Source organism: Pararge aegeria, chromosome 16 (assembly GCF_905163445.1).
Source record: "Pararge aegeria chromosome 16, ilParAegt1.1, whole genome shotgun sequence".
Lineage (NCBI taxonomy): Eukaryota > Metazoa > Arthropoda > Insecta > Lepidoptera > Nymphalidae > Pararge > Pararge aegeria.
In genome coordinates this window covers 5,100,112-5,121,835 of record NC_053195.1, presented here as the reverse complement: position 1 = coordinate 5,121,835, position 21,724 = coordinate 5,100,112, and the positions used below count along the sequence as shown (strand labels likewise).

Below are 21,724 nucleotides of genomic sequence, written 5' to 3'. Positions count from 1 at the left end.
TCGGCTGTTATGTCTATCACCACAAATAGGTTAATTTATACCAATTGGTAGTAAAGTTCTTCCGTGTATATACTTTTAAAACGTCATGACAAGTTATATTTCCCATGAAATTAATTTATATTGCTACTTAATATGTTATAGTAACGTCGACATAAAAAAATATTGTATTTCTACATTATTCCCGGCCGTTTTATTTTGTATAAAGTGCGAAACATTTCCTGATGTTTTGAGCAATAATTGTACAACAGGGTTGTGCTGTACTTTGTAAAAGACGGACAACCAAACGTGGTAGGAGAGTCGCAGGTTCGAATGCTGTGCGGCCCCGAAATTTTTATATTAATTTATAAAAAAATTGAAATTGATATTTCGTCCAAGTTTCTAAAACATTAATAAATATATTAAAAACCAATATCATCCCTTGTTTCTAAAGTGTCTCATCGTAATATGAACATTTGATAGGGAGACGTGTCCTACTAGATGGCGCTACATTAGCTATAAGACTGATATAAAAAGGCAATAATACTAATTTCGGCATCTGCGGTAGAAGTAAGCATAGCTATGGTTCCGTAATTTTCATATGTATATGTTTTATGTGCTTTTAAAAAAAAAACGGGGTTTGAAGTTAGGAACACAAATATGTAATAATAATAAAAACAAACGCTTCTGCGCATTTATAATAACCGCACATAAATATGGATACAACTTTGTAATCCGACGATTAAGTTTGTATGAAAAGAATCGAGGTATGCGCAACTTTAATACCCAAATTATCACCATTGCACGAGCAACGGAAATCCCATGAATTAATGCCTCATAAATGGCAGGAGATTTACAATTTTCCGGCGGACGCGGACGGTCGCTACCAATTAGCATTTGTAAACATCAAGCGTTTAAATTTATGGCTGTTTGTATGTATAATAAGAGCAAATATTTTCAGTGAACGTACTTTATACGGGTATTATGCCGATGGTAATAAAAGCGGGCCCCGGGCAAAGATATGCCTTCGCCTTAATTTCTCAATGGCGAAATTTACAATGTGTGCCGTGTGGTGACGGCAGAGCAGAATACATTTCACCACCCCTCCTCTTTCTGCGGGTGTCGTACGAAGCGTAATGGAATAAGCCGGAGGACGGGCAGCGTCCTCTATGTTACTACTACCGTCTATTGCGATCACCAACGCGTCTGCCCAGCGTTGGGATTATTGGCAAACCCTCCCGCTGGGAAAGGCCTTTAGTCCATCTTATAAAGACTATTGACGATGATGACTGAGTGGTGCGTGAGCTTACGTATACGTAATATAGGTACATATAAACACCCAGACACTGATAAGCAGTCATGGTCATCACATAAACATTTTCCAGTGCGCTAATCGGCCGTCAAATATAATAATGGATACAGGGGCGGTGATTTGTAGAAAGTGTTATTTGCATGCCTTGCGAAGTGCGAAGTGTTGTTCTGTTTATAGGCCATGGTTTGGGGATTCAAAACACCTGAAATATTACCCAGACTATTTCGATTACCATCATCATCATATCAACCCCTTAACGGTCCACTACAGGGTACGGGCACCGCCTGCAGTCTGTTTTCCGTCGCTACTTAGCGATCTTTAGCCTTTTGTATTCTGTTTCTGTATTTGTGATTTTATTCTATTATTTTCTTAACTTGTAGTGCTTTGTAAATAAAGAATATAAATAAATAAAATATTATATCTAGGCGAAAATCCCCTCCATTTTATTTGCCCTTAGTCAGATCAAAATACGCTCTTAATAGTTATATTTATAGAGCTACTCAAAGCTATAATAATAATTTCTCGGATTTAGATTTATTTAATCTTACTCTTGCTCAGTTAAAAAAAACTTCTTTATTCTAACTTGTAATTGTTCTACGTAAAAGTACTACTTATGTTTTCACATATCCACTTTGATGGATATTGTAATAAGGGTCTTCGCTTATTTACATTATCTGTCAATAATATGTGTTTTTTACTCTCAAGCCCATACTCTAAAGTTTCATAATTAAGTTATAAGTTTGCTGTCAATTTTAATGTATTCGTTAGATTTATTAGCGGCTACTTAATTGGTGTATGTGTTGTTTTCTTTTTACTATTTTTAAGTATTATGTATACTGTTTGGGCCTTAATAAATAAAATAAAATAAAATAAAAATAAAATACTATTTACATATTTTATATATCTTTCACGATAATACAGAAAAAGTCAATAAGGAAATATTTACTTACGTACTAATGTTAAATGTTTCGAACAGTAGTAACTATAGTACTAAATATTAAATCAATGTTTTTTTAACGTATCGGCTAAAAAAGTTCCGAACCTTTGTTTTTTTTATTCCACTACAACTTCGCAGTGCAGTGATTTTATTAATATATTATATAAACCTTACCCCTGATCGGTTTCTACACGACGTTGTTACGCTAAATCCCTTTTATTAAAAACATTTTAAAGAATCTCTCCGAGGCAATGGGTAGAAGGAAAAGACCATAATTTCTTCTTTATATATTAATTACTAATAAAACTCTTGAGCTAACTACTGTATATTACTTTTAGTAGGTGCTTAAACCATTCGTTCTTGCGAGTCCTTGGAAATACGTTGTCAAAGACTCATACTTATCTATACCAATTATAATTGTCACGGTCTACAAATTGAATTAAGACGTTTATCGTTCACAGGATGAAAGCCAGATTGAATCAGTAATTACAATGATTGATTCTTCAAGGCTAAATAAAGCTATCCGATCTTAATTGAGCTGGGTTTTATCTATTTGTCGATGTAAATGCTCAGCGAACTAATGGCGATACAAACACTGCTCTAGACGCAAAACTATAAATAATGGTCATTAATGTATTAAGTTGCGTTAGATTAATGCTTTTCGTATAATTTCGGTCTTACAATCTACTCGTATGTAATGATAAAATGATTGCTACTTTTCTTAAATATTCTTTATTCATGTAGGCCTATCACAGACATTTATGAAGCGTTCATACGTTTACATAATAATTGTGAGGTGATGGTGATAACTACGTTCGCCAACTCAAACCTAAAAACTACAAAGATTCCAATACGCGCCCTGCTCTAACAAACTTAGCCGGGTATCGTGTTTGGTTACCACCATCTCACAGTCAATTAATATTTAGCTTAGAAGTAAGATCAATGCACACCCAAGCTTTTTTATCGTTTAAAAAATCCTTAGTATTATAAAAGGCATTTTCTATAACCTATAGTGTTTAGCATTGAACCAATTAAACATTATTTTTATGCAATAAAAGATGTGCACAATGTGCTATAAACTAACTAAGCGCTAAAATAAGTAATATTTTAATAATTTTAAGCGTTTCGTTACCGCGCGTTTTAGTGGAGCTTTTTGTGACAGAGCTCGTCCAGGGATATACTATCTCCATTCTTATTTCTGCCAGCCAGCAACATTTCAGTATTCCGGCCTGGAGAGCATTTTTAGGGTATGTTTTTACTAGGCAATATCACTAGTTTTAAGGCGATAGTTTGTCCACCAATTATTACTATTTAAAGAAAATACCTTGCCGTAATGAAAGACTAGAATTAGCCGAGAGTTAGTCTTGACTAGTCATGTTTGGGGGCGTGGCCTACTCGGACGATGCCGTGGCGTGAGGCAAGCGGACTTGGAGGGGCGCGCGGGGTACAAGGCTGCGCGCACGCCAAACGGAGCTCAGTCCCCCCCGATGTCGTCGAGCCCTGGGGCTCTTCTCATGGCGAGCTTTCGCGCTCGCCCCAATCCCCCGGTGACGCCGTAGCAACCCCCCAGGTGGTTATCGGCAAGTGTCCTTCCGAAAAATGAAATGAACGGAGCTCAGTTCGGCTTCAGCACCAGAGATAGACGGACGTTATAGTTAATTGCTGTCCATTTGCATAATCATTTCATAAAGTGTTTCTTAAGTTGATAATTATTAATAGTTTTTTTTTTTAGTTAAAATAAATCGTAATTGGTTACTCTAGTCATTTTATATTATATTTATAACCATATCGGTTAATTTAATTGCGAGTCGTGCAATAGACCTTTTAGTACTAAGTTTAGCTACGCAAGCCATATCTATGCACACTCCAGACGATGAAAGCAAGCGGCTTTCTGGGACTCGGTTGATGTCATCCGTCCGCCTCACCGGGGGTCTACCAACACTGCGTTTACCGGTGTGAGGTCGCCATTCCAGAACCGTGGGACCACAATGCCTATCTGTTTTCTTAGCTATGTGCCTCGCCCATTGCCACTTCAGCCTCTCGACTCGTTAAGCTTTGTCGATATCACCGGATCTCCTAATTCTTGTTTTTAATAATGAAGAGATACTCCGAGCATCCCTCCATCGCTCGCCGAGTGCCTCTGAGCTTGTTATGAGACCCATAGAGTTGTCTAACACGTATTCAATTTTTTAATTTTTGTCTGCAGGGGACCTCTTCGTGCTAGTATTCGCGATGGATTGTCGTGAATCGTTCGAGGAGGTGATTCGCCTGCGAGAGCAGATCTTGGAGACCAAGGCTAACGCCAGTAGTGGAAGCAGTCGAGGTCGGAAACAGGCACCGAGAGTTCCGATGGCGATAGCTGGAAACAAATGTGACAAAGACTTAAAGTAAGATGAAATGATTTGAATTTATATCCACCGACTATTTATTATTCATATTTTTTTGTATTGAGTCTTACTAAAAGTAGGAATTTTAATCACGTTTTCGTAGTAGAGCTTATTGTGACAAAGCTCGTTCGGAGAAGAATTATCGTACTCATCTACGCCGCTAAGTAGCTTTGTTGCTATGCTGTGTTCCGGTTTGAAGTTTTCCGGTACTGAAACACACTAGATGACTCAGTTAAAAGAGAGATCTACAAGTGTTTTGCAAATATCCAATTGGCAAAACACTTGTAGATACTAGTAGATGATTAGTCCTGACTAACCTTATCTTGGCGTTCCTATTTTGAAAATATCAACCAAAAAATGGGAAAATCCCTTTATGGAGCACTGGGTTGGTAAACACTCACACACAAGAGGGTACTTATCTTAGTTAAGAGATTCCTAATTATTATTTATAGGTTTGGCCAATTTTAGTTTATAATATAGTAAATAAGATAATTGTTATTGTTGTAGCTATGGATTTTTATCTGAATTAAAAGTTATTATTATTATTTTCTTTCTATCATTTATTGATTTTCATTTTTTTTTAATAATTAACAATGCTTACATAAACAAAAAACACTATTGAAAATTTATAAGATAAAAAAACAAGCGGAGGCTGGTGTCAGGGCTCCAGAGTGAGGAACCTCCTCACAATACACGCCGTTTCAAGGACTACTGCCTTCTGTATCCGACCCTTGATCCAACAACCAAGCGAAAGCTTCTTAAGATGTTGATCGAAGCTTATTATTATTATAAACCCTTCCTACGAAGTTCGGACAACATCATCAACATAATTAGTGGCTTTAACAGAGCTGCATAGTCGCATTGACGACAAAGCTCTTAAAATAAAGATTTAAAAAAAACCGTTACCGGCCCACTACACTGGTCTTCTCTAAGATTGAGAAGGGTTTAGGCGGTAGACACCCTAGAGAACATTATGGAGAACTTTTAGGAATAAGGTTTCCTGACAAGGTTTACCTTAACCGTTAAAGCATTTTTAATTGCAGCAGGTTTCCTCAGGATGTTTTTCTTCACTATTAAAGCAAGAGATATTAATTACTTATATTAAATAACGCAAATTACTTCGAAAAATTACAGGTGCGTACTAGGATTCGAACTCGGCCCCCCAAAAGTTAAGCTGAAGTCCTAACCACTGGGCTATGCTTGCTATTAAATTGTTTTAATTAAAACCACACCTAACTCCGGAATGTGAAAGGGAAGCCTTACCTAATAGTTAAGACACGGCTTTCCTTCCGACTATCACGGCTTCTGACATGCAAGACATTATTATAACTAGCGAAACTTGGGTGAGAATATTTCAGGACTAATTTTATTTTATTTTTATGTCCAGGACTGTACAACCCGAAGAAGCAAGCGCGTATTGTGCAACGCAGGACTCAGCCTGCGTATTTGTCGAAACTTCAGCCAAAAGAAACTTCCATGTCGACGACCTCTTCTACGAACTCTTCGTTGTAGCAAACTTACCTTTAGAAATGGCCCCAAATCATCACAAACGTGTCAGCACTGCATTCGGCAGTCCTTGTACCTTACCCCCAACAAGTAGCCAAAGTAGTAGAAGTAAGAAATGCACCTTATCCATAAAAAGACGGCTCTCAGACGCGTGCGGCGTGGTCGCACCTAACGTTAGGAGACCCAGCATTCGTACTGACCTGATGATTATGCGAACTAAAACATGTGCCAAAGGGGATAGCGACAGCGTCAGTGGCAGCCCAAAGCTCAATTTGAATAGGCTAGTACGATCGAATCCGCAGAACGACAAACGGTCGTGTGCGATTCAGTGATAGTAACAATAAAGGAATATAAGTAATCAAATGTTGGTATAGAAATATGGACAGGTGCTATATTAACATATATCTGGAATGAAAAGATAAGGCTAAACAATAAGCTTGGATCTCAACCGATTTGAGTCCCCAATACCCAAACGTGAATACAAAGTCGATAGGACAAAACATAACTTGGAACATAAAATAATACCAAATGAGGATTAGATTGACTCTGCTACATCTTCAAATAAAGCAATATTTGAAAGCTATTTCATTCAACTTCAATATAAATGGCAAATTAAAGTTAATGTGCTACGATCATGAAATTCTAAGACATTGTTATACTATTTTTAAGCAACATACCTAAAGGCTAAAGTCTAGTCAGATGCTAGATTCCGCTACTGCAAGGCTGACAATTTATTATCCGTCAGCTGCCAACCCAGAGAAAGCCGATCGCGCAAAGCAGTGTTGTAAAAATTCGCATAAATCCATTACGTTATCTATATCAAATTTATACTGCTACTGGCTATTCCCCGCGTTTATTACGGTTTTTAAAAAAACCCCTTAAAGTTCTTATGGGATAAACGGGAGCCTTTGTTACTCTCCGTCGTTTCTCTCTCTCTCTTCTAACAATCATTGGTTGCTTAGTAAGTGTGTAAATAAAGGACAAATAAACAAACAAACTTTTGCTTATAAACTATAATATTAGTAAGGATTAGAGGAAAAGCAGGGCTCCGTCCTATTCTCATTTGAGTAGTTACAAACCCTTGTAGCTGTTAAAAACCCAAAAATCATATTAGAAATTACATCGATATCAAACAGTTTAGCCTTTTGTATTAATGAAGTAATAATGTCTTGGAATTGTGTGTGATTTCAAATATATAAACATAATGAAAGACCCATTAAAAATACCTTCATAATTTAATACAACTAATCGACATACATGTATCTATAATGTAGGTAAGAATATGTTAATTAAAAATGTTTTAAAGAGGATATTTTATTACCTTGAGTTTGTAACTTTTCAGACCTTTTCAGACACAACTTTAGGACTAAACTTAAGCTAGTTTGCTGGAAATTTTGTTTTTAAATTTGTTAGAATTTCATTAGCATTTCTAGATTAATTCATATATATATTCCTATTTTATTGTGCCCGAACTCAGATTAAATTTCAGTTTTCGTGTGTAGTTTACGTCCCATATTTCCGAAGTTACCGTCTTAGTTTTGCGTTACATAAAACAATCATTAAAATTTTGATATTTTAATATTTTCAAATGTAAAGTTTTCAAAAGTTTACTTTTAAAAATAAAATAAATGTATATAAATGTAATTAGAACGGTTATACAAAATATTATCAATAACCCAAACAAAATAGCTGTTATTGTTGGGTTTCTTGCAAATCCCGTGGAATAATCCTAATAAAAAGTAACCTATGTTACTCTCCGTCCTTTTAACTAACTCTATGCCAAAAATCAAGTTGATTGATTGCCAAGTTAGGGCGTAAAGGAAGTAAAAACAGACAAGCACACTATCACATATATAATATTAGTAAGAATTATAATCCAAATATCGAAAATATAAACACAAAATTCCGAAAAATTGACAAATTAAATGCATTTTCAAATTTGAAAAGGAACAAACTTAAACTAAAACTAAAATATCCTCTCGAAAACTGTTTGTATAAATATAAAGAGTTCTTCTGAAACCGAAAGAAATTAACTGTTACTATGAAGCCCGGATTCTCTGTGACATTAAAATCTTAAACGTAGATTAATTATATTCATTCTGCATTCAAACTAGACAGCGCTCTTCCTAAGAATGCGCACCCTAAGTATCGTAGTTTGTATTAACCAATGGCAACAAAGCTGAAAATATTATATAAATTTTTACCTGATTAATGACAAAATTTATTTTAGATATGTGTGTTATTAGCTTTATCAAAAGCGAATTCCATAGCTGGACTAACAGCCTCTTCTGACGGAGGGAATTCCCTAAACACCAGACTGCGCAGACGGGTTGGTGATCGCAGAGGACGCTACTACCCGTTCTTCGTTATATTCGCATAGTACGACACCAGCAAGAAGGGGTAGCTACCCCTTCTAAGGGGCAAGGGGTAGCGAAAACCGTATTCCGATCTGCCGTCACCACACGGCATAATAGCTTAGAAATCAATAATACGGAAAATTCGAGTGCGCTGATTACGGCGTAGTATTTATTGCCACATGTTTTGCCACTAGTATTTACTAAGACTTAGTGGATACCAGCAATTTATCAAAGATCTCAAGTCTTAAGTCTCAACATTAACGTTTGTTTGTTATCTTATAAAAAGCAGTGTCCAGATTGACGTAGCAAAATGCATTTTGCACGCAATTACGATATAAATGTCACTCAGAATCAACGCCCTTTACAATGTTAATGATAATGAGGTTTTAATAGTATCGTGTTGCTTTGTTTGTGAAGCAATGTTTTAATATTTATTAAATAGCTGTGTATACCTTTAGCTAGCATGGAATTTGTATGCTCAAAATCGCTTTCGTTATCGAGTATCGAAGCACAGCTACGTTAATGTAAATTCACAAAGTAAAAAGAACCTATTTTTGTAGTGAACGTCCCTCTAAGTCAAGCCCAGGAAAAATGTGGCATATAATATTGTCCTGATTGAATTTGGAATTTACTATTAAATTTAGAATCCATGAGAGTTAAAAATAAGTAGGTACTACAGAATTAACAACATTAAAACGAGGAGCATTACGTCCAGATTACTTTGATTCAATAGTATTTCGATACTCGAATATGACTTCTCTATTGCGAGAGTGCAAAGTTCATAATGAAGGTATTGTTGAAAGCTTGGTATGTTCATAATGTGTGTGTACCTAATAATATGTAAAATATCTATTGCTTTTGTATATTCTCTTGAAATCTTTCGAATTGTCTTGTATATTCGACTTCTACTTACGTTGTTATTTGAGAGTTTAACATTATATCGTTGAAAAGGGACCAAAAATGTTCTCTCTTTGTGAAATTTTAGCTTGTGGTAAATACCATGGAAAAATTATGCGCTTTGAAAATGTATTTAATTTATTCAACATAACAATTTATAACATTGGTTCTAATTTAATAAAGCTGGTCAGACTTCTTCTTATTTAGAATATGTAATGAATACTACGTAAGTTTTCGAACAATGCGTAATAAATGGAGATTTATGGCTCCGAAACAAGGTCGCTAGCCAGTCTGATAAGATGGCTCAGAGTTACTAAGATGGCGATGGAGAGATCTACGCTCGAAGTATCTCAACGTAATCAAATGAGGAGATCCATAGAAACAGCGTTGCACTTAAACTATGAATAAATTTGGTCTGAGGGATTATAACTCTACACCAGTGGCATGACATAGCGTCGAGTAGAGTACTACAAATGCATTCAGACTTTGGTAAATGGGTAATACCAGCTAGCTTTATGAAATTAGATTGGCTGTATATGTTTAATATGCTGTATGTATCTTTTATATAAACATTTATTAAATTAAAAGAGAATTATCGTTATATAATAATTACCTAAAATCTCGTTACGTATCACTTGTATCATGTCCTTTATAATATTGTAACTAAATATTCTACTGTGTATCTTTTTGTGATCTTTATCTATACCTTCTTGTCCGTAATGCTGAAAATAAATATGTTTTTGAAAAAAAAGGCTATTATTTTTACGATTTCTTCATGATTTAGTAATAAAAATGTAATTCACAAAAAAGAACCTTCTTTGTTATACAACTAAATAGGAAGATATAAATATTTTCTACAACATTTTTAGTAAGTGCCAACTAAAATATAGAAAGTTATTATGTAATATATACATATTCTTCGTATTCCTTTTTATATGATAGCGACTATTACCGAAATATTTCTTGCTTTTTAGTTGTATAACAAAGTCATTTCTTTTTTGTTAAAAAAAAATATTTCTACGCTTTTTGTGTGTAGGAATCCAAGCCTATCTAAGTTATAAAAGCCGAATATCAACTGTTCATAACCTGCTTTTTCCTGACCCGGCACTTAACCATCATCTTCTTCATAGTGACGAGCAAATTGCTTACCTACCATATACCATGATCGGAGCGCAACCAGTGCAATACTTATTGTGCAGTTTCGGGAGCCATCCGTAGTCTTCATCATCAGTTTCACTTGACCAAATGGTGCTGGATAGCAAATACTCAAGTTATTTAAAAAAAAAAACTCAAATCGCTAAAGGTGTCGCTTTAATATTTTAAGAGTTCCCTGAATTTCTCCAGGATCCCTTCAACAGATCTTGCCCTGCTGAAAATTGGACTACATGGAACCGGCATGTGCATGATTACCGTCTCAAACAGAACAATATTTTTTCAAATCTTTTCACAGCGTTCAGAGCCAACAAAAATTAACAAAAATACAACCGAACTGAGAAACTGCTCCTTTTAAGTAAGTCGGTTAAAAAGAGAATAAGTAAGCTTGATGTTGTTCTTGTTTAAACCCATTGCCCAAATCGGTTTCTACATGACATCGTTTGGGAACGCTAAATCGCTTAGCGGCACGTTATTGTCGCTAGGTTAACAAGCCACGCGAGGAGTCTCCCACCAGACCAGACAAGAGAAATTCATAAATTATAAATTATAAATTCCCAAATTTGTCCTGCCTGGAATCGAACCCAACTTGGTACCACAGCTCTCACTGTTGCACCTGGGAAATCGTCAAGCTTACTATATCCATTTAGGATAGGTCTCAGGATATTCTATATTATCAAACTGCCACTGGCACCTAGGATCTTTGACTTTATGCTTTTATGGCTGCGATTATTAAGCAAAATAATGAAAAGCCAAAATTTGTGATATTTCTCTTTATTATAAATTACAACTTTACGTCTTCTTTTGAAGATTCCTTACAAGTAAATTTATAAGTCGTTTATTGAGTCGTTCAGTTTCTAAAGATGAGGTCATAGTCTGTTTCACGTTACCAAAACTAGATTTGATGTCGTCTATCAACATCATGACTCTTATTTTGAACGACCGAGTTTGTTCTTCACTCATCGTTTCAAATTCCGGTAGTAGACTCATAAGGAAATAATGCATAGATTCTATGTTTGTCCGTGGTGGGTCTTGGTTAAAAGCGTACATTTGTTCTATTTGGTCAGCTGGTTCCTCAGTATTTTTTTTACGATTCGATGTACCATCACTGTTTCTTTTTCTTTTACGTGTTAATGGCGATGCCGGTTGAAACAGAGGATCCAATTGCATATCAGTGTATCGCGTTTCGTTTAGTGCCTCGCCGTGTATACTTGGTGAATCTCCTTCTGATTTCACAGCGCATATTAGGATATCGTTATCTTTGGAGCTACCTACAGAGCTATTGTAACTGTCTTCTTTATAATCCCAGCCGTTCAGTGGTTTCATGAATGGTAAAACAAAGGTGAGGTATGAGGATAAGTAGTACGGCTTTTTTGCTTTCTCAGTAGGCTTTAGACTTCTGAGGAGGGAACTTCGTATGTTTCGCCATTTCTCTTTACATTCGGTAACTGGAATAAATGAAAGTCAGTTATTAATTGGCAGTTGATTACGTTTCCATGATACCCAAAAAAAAATGTGAGGGCTATGCAGAAATGAGGAGATACGTAGAAGATAGAAATTTACAGTCGTAACTCAAGAGAAGTGACGTTGAAGTAGCAATGATCTGGTCACATGTAGGCGGATGAGCACGGATGGTGTTATATTTGCTAGCTCGCATAGGCAATCGCAGTACCAGGTGGACAGAACACATGAAACGAGTCAGAGGGATCGCTTGCTATAACATGCAAGACGACTGCCCGTTTAGGCGTTAGGAGGCAGGTTGGGTCTAAATCCAAATTCTAAAAAAAAATCTAAAAATAAAAGATTGATGGTGACTTTGTAGACTCTGACGACTAAGATCTTCCATTAAATTTGGGTTTTCTCCTCAATCTTACACTAGATTAAAATTAAACTCTATCCGATTCCCACGTCGCTAAGGTTACCCCCTTGAAGTAACAGTTAGGCTAAATTTCATATATTCAGTAAGTTTCCGCAGGATTTACATAATTTTAACATTCCGTAGGCACTACATATACTCGTATATACACATCCTAGCTCCACCATTATTTTTTTAACTCTGGATATTATTTATACCATTGGTGGTATCTTGAATAGCACGTACCAGTCCACTGCTGGAGTAAAGGCCTCTCCCAACGGGAAGCTTTGCCCATATTCACCACTCTGGGCAGACTGATTGGTGAGCGCAGTAGATGGTACTAGTAACACAGGATGCTGCTACCCGTTCTCTGTTTTATTCTCTTAGTCGCCTCGAATGACACAACCTTGTTCTGCCATCGCCACCCGGCACGGTTAGTACATAGTATAACAGAATTTTAAAACCATTGATAAACCTACTTACTCGTCAAATTAGTGGCACAAGATACGTGTGCCCACGCCTCATCAGTTTGATCTTTTCGATTGTACTCGGCCAGGTTGTTATTGTATAGGCACTCGTGTTTCTCTATCTCCTGAACTAGACGAACTTCAGACGTCATGTTGTGAATGCCAGTTAACGATTTGTTTGTATAGGCAGGTTCTTTCTATTGGTTGTCAGATGGTTCAAAAAGGTATCTTTCTATCTATTTGTTTTTAGATGGCTTACAAAAATGTTAATTAATTATTGTTGGCTTTTCCAGACCACGTAACTAAAATTTCCTGCTATGTTAGCCCTACTGATAACAATAAGCATTATGATAGTAACAAAGAATCGCTAACATATTGGATTCATCTACTAATATATGGTTTATATAACCCGATATAACGGCAAGCCACTCATGTTTGTCATGACACGATATGAATGAATAAATGTGTAATTAAAACATTTTATAACACCGACCTTAACGAATAAACGTATTTTTATTTATATTGGAAGTGAGATTGGTATTTCTTTTCAATAAATAAAACTACAAAATCTAGCAATCCGCCATGACAGCTGAAACGCCGAATTCAAAATTATGACGTCACGTCAATAGAAACATAATGTTTTGAAAATTCACTGGGTATATCAAGTATTTTTAAATTGCTTTGTTTTTTGGTATCAGTAACAAAATCAATAATCTTTAGTTATGGAACAAGGACTTACTCTTATTCACCTAGAACGTCACGAGTGCGGTCATGAGGGAAATAATTGTATTAAATATAATTTGCAATTTATATCAACAAAACCTTTAATTTTTGCAAAAACAAGATATCCTACTAATATTTTTTTTTTATTTTTTATTTGGCATGCATGTAGCATTTGACATGGAAAAGAACATAGGCTACCTGTTATCACGATTCCTTAAGTAGTACCCGAGAAAAAAATAAAAATTGTTAACGAGCTAAGCCGCGGGCAGACAGCTTTGAAATTTGGTATGCATGTAACCTTTGCTATGGAAAAAAAGGAAATGGACTTTCTATAACGATCTCTCGAATAGTTTCCGTGGTGGGTTTCAAAATTGTTAACGAACGAAGTCCACGCAGACGAAGTCGCGGGAAGAAGCTAGTTTTTAATATAATATAGTAGAATAGAATAGAATAGAATTTGTTTATTTACCAGAACAACACAAACAGACTTACATACGGAGTAACTTAAAAATTTCGTACTTAATAGTAGATAATTCTTTTCATCTTTGGTCATCTTGCCTATTCAGTACCATTTGAAACCATTGATTTTGAGGACAAGGTAGATGTTAACTTAAAATTAGTGTATTGTATATCTATATTTTTAAGGTTGGTCCAACCTTAAAAAAAAAAAAAAAACTACTATTTTACTACTATTTCAAGTGCTAGCCGATTAGAGGGTAGGACAGTTTTATAAAATCCAGAACTCTAATCCGTTTCTACGCGACATCACACCGGACCGCTAAATCAGTTGTCGGTAGGATAGTAGCTACCTAGGCACGCAAATTTCAGAATTTATAATATCATCATGCCCAGGACATCGCACTGACCACAGTGCAGACCACTGCACTACGAAGGTCGTCCTGTGGTGTTATAAAATGTTTTAATTACTCATTTATTCATACATATCATGTCATGACAAACACGTGTGGCTTGCCGTTATATCGGTGTCACAAGTGGTTTTATAATAATACAACGCAGAAATGCTAAAAAGCATTTGTTTCAAAACGTGTTTTGAACAGACTCGGTGCCACTAAAACGCACAGATGTTGAATTATTTCGGAATGTTTCCGTACCAATATTTCCAGGAAGTAGACATAATAAGTTTTAAACCGTGTTACTAACATGCATGAACATAAGAACAACAGTTGATTTGTGCAGAAACAACTAATATTTGTACTAGGGATTCAGGAGTTAGAAGGAAACGTTTCGGTAAGCCTCGAGTCGCGACGCGGTGTCGGCACGGAACCGGCACGCGAGGTGCGGGCCGAGGGGCAACTATTTCGCAATGTGCTACGTCATTGCCGCACCGCTAGCGTACCGCGCCCTCCCCGCACCGGCCGCGTCCCGCTCCATCCGGTCGTGTGGATTCGGTACTGTCCGGCGTCGCGAGGGATTCGAGAGCGAGCCGAGTGACGTAACGTTTATTAAGCGTATATTAGTTCAAGTTCATTCGCATGCCGAGCTTCAATCAAATGCGTTTGAAGTAGGTGTGTACATACCTACTTATTATGTATGACAATCTCTCCTAGTGGGCTAGTACTTTTTTTATGTCGGTTATTACTATGTCGGTCATAGCTCAAAGAATTAAATAAAAGTGGCAATGGGCAAGGCACATAGCTCGGAGAACCGGATGGAAGTTGGGTTCAAAAGGTGCTCGAATGGCAACCCCGCAACTGTAAACGAAGCGTTGGTAGACCCCGACAAGTTGGACGACATGAAGCGAGTCGCAGGTAGTCACTGGACCCTAGGGATAAGACTGTGGTAGCTGATAAACTTCGATCACGTAGTATAAGGTTTTTATTCCCGCGCCATCGTTAACAATTTTTAATATTACCACGGAACTTTTTAAAATATCGATATTAATAGAAAGTTCATGTTTTTTTCCATAGCATAGATGACATGCATACAGATTTTAAACCTGTCTGCCCGCAGCTTAGTTCGTAGACAATTTTCAATTTTCTACTTAAGGAATCGGTATAAAAGGTACTCGTAGATGTTCTTTTCCATGTCGAAGGCTACATGCATCCTCAGCCGTTTGAGCGTGATTGAGTAACCAACATCCATACTTTCACATTTATGATATTAGTAGGATTATAATTTTCAATTTTTGAATGCTTTTTTTCTCTTGATGATTTAATGCATTTATAAAACACACGTTCAATTCAGTTAACATGTTAGTTGAATTGGTTTATATTGACAGATAAGTGTAAAAAATGCATATTGTGATGACCATTTAATATGTAACCGAGTATTTATAAAATAAGGGTAAATCTTAATAGCTTGTTGTTGTACTTAATAAATCAAAGAAATAGGTATACTTACGCTGGCTTCACAATATATTTATAACAATACTAGCTGTTGCCTGCGACTACGTCTGCGTTTGATTTTGACAAGGCTGCTTGGAAGGAGGCTCCGCTCTCATGTCTCACAAGATAGAAAATTTTAAAGTTTTTGAACAGTGATGTTGAAAAAGAGCAAGCTGCTGAGTTTCTTGCCAGCTCTTCTCGGTGGAGTCTGCCTTCTGAAGCGGTAGTAGAGTCACGACAAATTGACTAACTTGACGATTACAAATTGCTTATACACTGTGCCTACTTGAAATAAATAAATTTTGAATTGGAATAAAACCTAATTATCTTGCAAATTCGGCCTGATCCGGGATTCGAACCAAGCACCTGATGATCCGTAGATAAACCTACTGACCACTTGATTAACGAGTCAATTTGAAATAGGTAAAATAATATAACAACAAAATATAAAGATACACTTTCGCATTTATAACATTATAACATCAAGTTCGGATACAAAAACCTTTACTTCCAGAGTGGAAAGCTGAAATAAAAGCAATGCGCTGAATAGCGAGCGCAAAATATTCGCCCGACTCTATTGCATCAAAATATTCCGTTTGAAGAGTCAGGGTATTCAATTAAAAAGAAACATCAAACAGTTGAATAGGTGCGAAAGCTAATGTTATCTTTTTTGAGTGCAATGGGCGAGTGGGCATACTACACTGGCCGTATTTCTCCAGCCTTTAATTAAATCAAATAAACTCGTACGTGTTTTCAGGGTTTGTATCAAAATGGAAAAAATTGAAATAGGTAAAATAATATAACAACAAAATATAAAGATACACTTTCGCATTTATAACATTATAACATCAAGTTCGGATACAAAAACCTTTACTTCCAAAGTGGAAAGCTGAAATAAAAGCAATGCGCTGAATAGCGAGCGCAAAATATTCGCCCGACTCTATTGCATCAAAATATTCCGTTTGAAGAGTCAGGGTATTCAATTAAAAGGAAACATCAAACAGTTGAATAGGTGCGAAAGCTAATGTTATCTTTTTTGAGTGCAATGGGCGAGTGGGCATACTACACTGGCCGTATTTCTCCAGCCTTTAATTAAATCAAATAAACTCGTACGTGTTTTCAGGGTTTGTATCAAAATGGAAAAAATTGAAGCCTTATATTGCAACTTTGCCCTTCCGTCGGCCACAGCTGATTATTTCATTAACTACTACTGCTAAATATAGAAAATGAGAAGAAACTCAAGAAAGGAACTTGAGTTATTTATATTTTCAGTTAAAGCCGGGGTATACGCTTTTAGATATCTGTAACAAATTACAGCTCAAGGTTAAACTGCAATATAATCCATGTAAAAGGCCAATGAAATTTAATTTATTTATTTTGTTGTGTAACAAAAATAGAAGGTGCACTATGGTAGTTTTTTTTTATTTGTTATAATAATAATTCATTGATTTATATAGTAGGTATTAACTATTTATGCAACTATTACGTAGCGAGGGTCTTCTTGTGCTATTTTGACACTCGGCAAGCTTCGTATGAAAAAATAGCACACGTAAAATGACTAATTATATTAGTTTATTTATTTATTATTTTTATATTTTTTTATATATATATATATATATATAATAATGTTTATAATACTCCCTTCAAGTTGAAATAAAGACGATATTGCGTTTCTGTGAAAATAAAAGAAACAACATTTAAAGCCCTCACTTCAGGTCTTTAAAATCAAAATAATTTCTTCTTAAACATCCTTTTCTTTATGTCACTTATCACTGTAAATCATTGGTGACTTTCAGAAAAGGTTCGATATATGAACTCGAGAAAAGAGTTCTTTACATCTCCCCCTTCGGAGAATAACAATTTCATTTGACAATGTACGTAATTGTTCATTCATTGATAAAAACTGGAGAAAGTTTGGTTATCTGGTAGAGATTTGTTTCCGTTTTGCTGCGTCGGGTATCAACTTCATAAATTGAGTTAGAAATCTTTTTCAGAATTTTGTACGGTCCAATCCTCAATTCATCTATTTTCTTTCTATTTAATCGGTTCCCGTTTTCCACATAAGACAATTAGACGTGCGGCTCTGACCGCATAAATTTGGGAGGCAGCGAACTGCTACATAGTCTATACCTTTAGTAATATATATATATATGAGATTTTGAGAATTTTCACAAGCATTTTTTTTTTCTTACGTATTTTTTTTTAATGAAATCAAGGCATGCAGTTATATAACTCCGATCTCCGATTGAACATAATATACCTACTTATTTCAAAACTTTTATTCGACAATCAGCCATTTAATTGATATTTTAGGTACCTTTGAGTAAAGGAAAGTTCATAGTCTGTTTAACATAATGCCACGGGCGTTCCATTAGGTAAATACCTAACTCTCTCAAGTGGATGGAACTTCCTTCAAGTGAGTTTAGATGCATTAACCTAATAATCTTGAGATGGCCTCTCGCTTATGTACAGTAACCGACCCAAAGCTCGGTTGAAACCAGAATACAGCTTTCCTGACAGGCACTGACGGGTTAATGTACTTAACGGATTCAAACAACATAAACATTGGTATTAGTTATTTAACTATTACTCTACAAAGTTACCCCTTGGCTGTAATCTCTCAAAATCTAAGTGACGATGCAGCCTAAGATGGTAGCGGCCTAAATTCTCAGCGATATGCCATTAAAATTAAATCCCACAGAATTAATAACATACAGAAACACGACTAATATTAAAGCATCAAAAACCACTCCACTTTAGAAGTGTTCCTCGAACAGGCGGTTAGTCACTTCATTCTATTTAGCAGTTGACAGTAATGATTTTACGTCAAATTTAAATAAAAAATTGTGAGGTAGCAACATGATTCGGGTGTAAAGTGAGACGTGCGAGGGGCGTTTTCACTTTTTTTTTGGACACAATGCACTGCATACAATAATGGCTGAATGAGGATTTGGTTTGTTATTAATTCTGTGGGGTTTAATTTGATAGTTATCTTAATGAAATTTTATATTTAAATATAACGATTTTAACGATTTATATAGATTTATAAGTTAAACCCATCCCTCAAATCGGTTTGTATGCGGCAACGCATCGCATCGTATCGGTCGCTATGCTAGGATTCCTGATAGTATCGATTGTGTTAAACAGGCTGCCTTGCCTAAATGAAATAAGGCGGCCTTATCGCTAATAATTAATTATTAGCGATAAGGCCGCCTTATTTCATTTCTCGTTTGATTGTTTTATTACATGGTTTAAATTAAGTTTACTTCCTTACAACGCTAAATCGCTTTGCGACAACGTGTTCGGTCGGTACATCCCTTCGGCTGCCACGTTGCCACACACACACCCACCCACACACACACACACACACACACCCACATACACACACATAGGCACACGCACACGTACCAACGTCAATGCTTGGCTTTTTAAAAGTATAAATAGCTGCAAATAGTTGGACGTGCATGTCGGGGTCCGAATTCGGTCCCGCATACCCCGCAGGGAGACTGAGCACATACAGGGAGACCGAAGCCAATAGGCAAATTTAATGACTAGGAAATTTGTTTAAACTTATGTCTATAAAGTATCTAATAAATACCCATTACTAAACATACTAGGTTTATTTAATAATGCCCTTCTTTGGGTATACTTCGCTAAACACATTTTTTGTCCGCAATTTTGTCTTAAGATATTTTATAGGAACAATTTCCACGCCACAGTCATAATGGGAAATTATTTTGTTTCTTGCGAAACAACGTTCCGCGGCGTGTCATATAAAAGCTTTTTAGTAACTTCATTTCATTTTTCGAATACCTAGTACACTTACTATGTATACGTACGTGTTTAGCTCATTTAGAGCATGCAAATGTTATACGAAGTGTAAAGTTCTCTTACAACTTATACTCTGTACAAATATATATACATTCATACATGCATATATACATATATACAAACTATCATTGTATTTAACTCTTTTGTACCTGTGATTTTTGGTTTGTACTTTTGCGCCTAAGAAGTTTAACTTCTAACGTGTGTACATAATTACACCCGCAGTTTTATTTAATACAAACCAAAATGTTGACAAACTACCAGTGGCGTGCATATAGGGTATGCACAGGGTATGCAGATTATATAAAATGAAGAAAATCTAAAGTATAAGTTAAAAAAACTTAAGGGCTTTTTCTTCACGCAACAACGCATCAAGGATTCGACTTTGATGAATTTGGTATTTTCTGCATAAATATAGTCAAAGAGTTGGAGACATGGTAATATAATTGTGTATATATAACATTGTTCCGAGGTTTTAAAATAAAATAGACGTGCAAGAGCTGGTGCAATACGTAAGAGCGTTTTCCTTTCTTATCAACGTTATTTATAAATACAAGAGTACTTTATTTAATGAACATTTTTCGCGGCACAAAATGAGAAATTATTTTTCTTCTTAAGAAATAACGTTACGTTACGTAGCGTGCCATGTAAAAGCTTTTTATTAATGTTCATGCGACTTATATATAGTGCCTTTTTGTTTTACAATGGCGACCCAGTTAAAGTGTTCAGAAAAAGCTTAATATGCAATAGGAAATTAACTTGGTTTCTACGAAACACCCTATAGGAACTTTGAGCGAAGCGGTGTGGGCACTGAATGTGTCTCGGTCATCATGAAGTGGCGATTTTTAGTGCAGATGGTATTTGCGTACTGAGCCACTACATCGGTCCATCGTAACGTATGATATTTTGCTGCGGAATGTCTTCTTGAATAATTGCAAAGCAGTGCCGGATTAACCACGTAGCAATTGCTACAGGCCATACACATACCACTCGTCTCTTTGTTTTTTGAGTGAAACTTATTATTCCTACTAAGACAATCCCCGTCAGACACTTGGTAGCCGACTATTTTCTTGACGGAAATAATTTAAATAATTTCATACGGTAAATGTACAAGTTCTACAGAACTTGTATCATAAAGTATATTTAAATTTGAATCGATCGAACTAGGAATTTCGAAGTAAATCCGAAAAAAACTTTTTTTCGCTTTCTGTCGACAACGATAACTCACGAACGAATCAACCGATTTTGATTTACAAAACGACATTCGACGTGGGACAGACAAACAGACGGACGGACGGACACACATACAGACAGGCAGACAGTCAGACAGCCACTGTCACTGTTTGTGCACGCGCAAATAAACGTATTGAGTATTAAATTGTATTTACCACTTTATACTTAAGAACCCATAGCAGATCAAGGGCTCTTTGAATTTGCTATGGGCCTCGCGCTTGCTTTATCCGCCTTTTAAAATCATAGAATCTCTCTTTCTTAGGAAATAATTGGAGATTGGCTAATTTGGCCCGCCCAATGTTGAGTAGAAAACTATCGCCTTTAAATAGAACAAAACTTCACAGGGTATGCAAGGAATTCGTACGACAAAGAACCACCCAGTTCAACCCTAAGGCGTAAGTGCTGTGTTTTTGGTAGCAGTAGAGTTCTTTGTGACCGAGCTTTTCCAGGGTAGTAGTACCCTCATGCTTATTTCTGCCGGCCAGCAGCATTGTTTTAACAGTTTACTGAAGGTCGATTGGTGCAGTGGGCAGCGACCCTGCTTTCTGAGTCAAAGGCCGTGGGTTCGATTCCCACATCTGGACATGAATGTTTTTCAGTGTCTGGGTGTTTATATGCTATATATGTGTCTATATGTTATAAGTATTTATGTAGGTATATTAATCATACAGTTATCCATCAGTTATCTTAGTACCCATAACACAAGCTTCGCTTACTTTGGGACTAGATGGTGATGTGTGTATTTTCGT

At 36.1% G+C, this 21,724-nt stretch overlaps 2 protein-coding genes across 2 annotated transcripts in view; one reads left to right on the top strand and one right to left on the bottom strand.

Annotated features, from left to right (window-relative positions):
- LOC120630248 (GTP-binding protein Rhes) overlaps positions 1 to 6,450 on the top strand; it is a 39,621-nt gene extending 33,171 nt beyond the window's left edge. Inside the window, exons 3-4 of the mRNA XM_039899400.1 lie at positions 4,432 to 4,612; positions 6,000 to 6,450. Of these exons, the coding sequence (XP_039755334.1) occupies positions 4,432 to 4,612; positions 6,000 to 6,450 (632 nt within the window). The remainder of the gene's footprint in view (positions 1 to 4,431; positions 4,613 to 5,999) is intronic.
- A 4,832-nt stretch (positions 6,451 to 11,282) lies between these two features.
- LOC120630511 lies at positions 11,283 to 14,859 on the bottom strand. Its single transcript, XM_039899760.1, has 3 exons — positions 14,682 to 14,859; positions 12,863 to 13,175; positions 11,283 to 11,972 (listed from the first exon to the last, which is right to left on the bottom strand). Exons 2-3 carry the CDS (start codon positions 12,996 to 12,998, stop codon positions 11,317 to 11,319), a joined length of 792 nt encoding a protein of 263 aa, XP_039755694.1. The 5' UTR covers positions 12,999 to 13,175; positions 14,682 to 14,859; the 3' UTR covers positions 11,283 to 11,316.
- Positions 14,860 to 21,724: the final 6,865 nt, after the last annotated feature.

Excerpts from the sequence above, each read along its gene's own strand:
- LOC120630511 (XM_039899760.1), bottom strand. The coding sequence starts at position 12,998 with ATGACGTCTGAAGTTCGTCTAGTTCAGGAGATAGAGAAACACGAGTGC. Across the intron at positions 11,973-12,862 it reads TTGTGCCACTAATTTGACGA|TTACCGAATGTAAAGAGAAA; the intron begins GTAAGTAGGTTT and ends CATTTATTCCAG.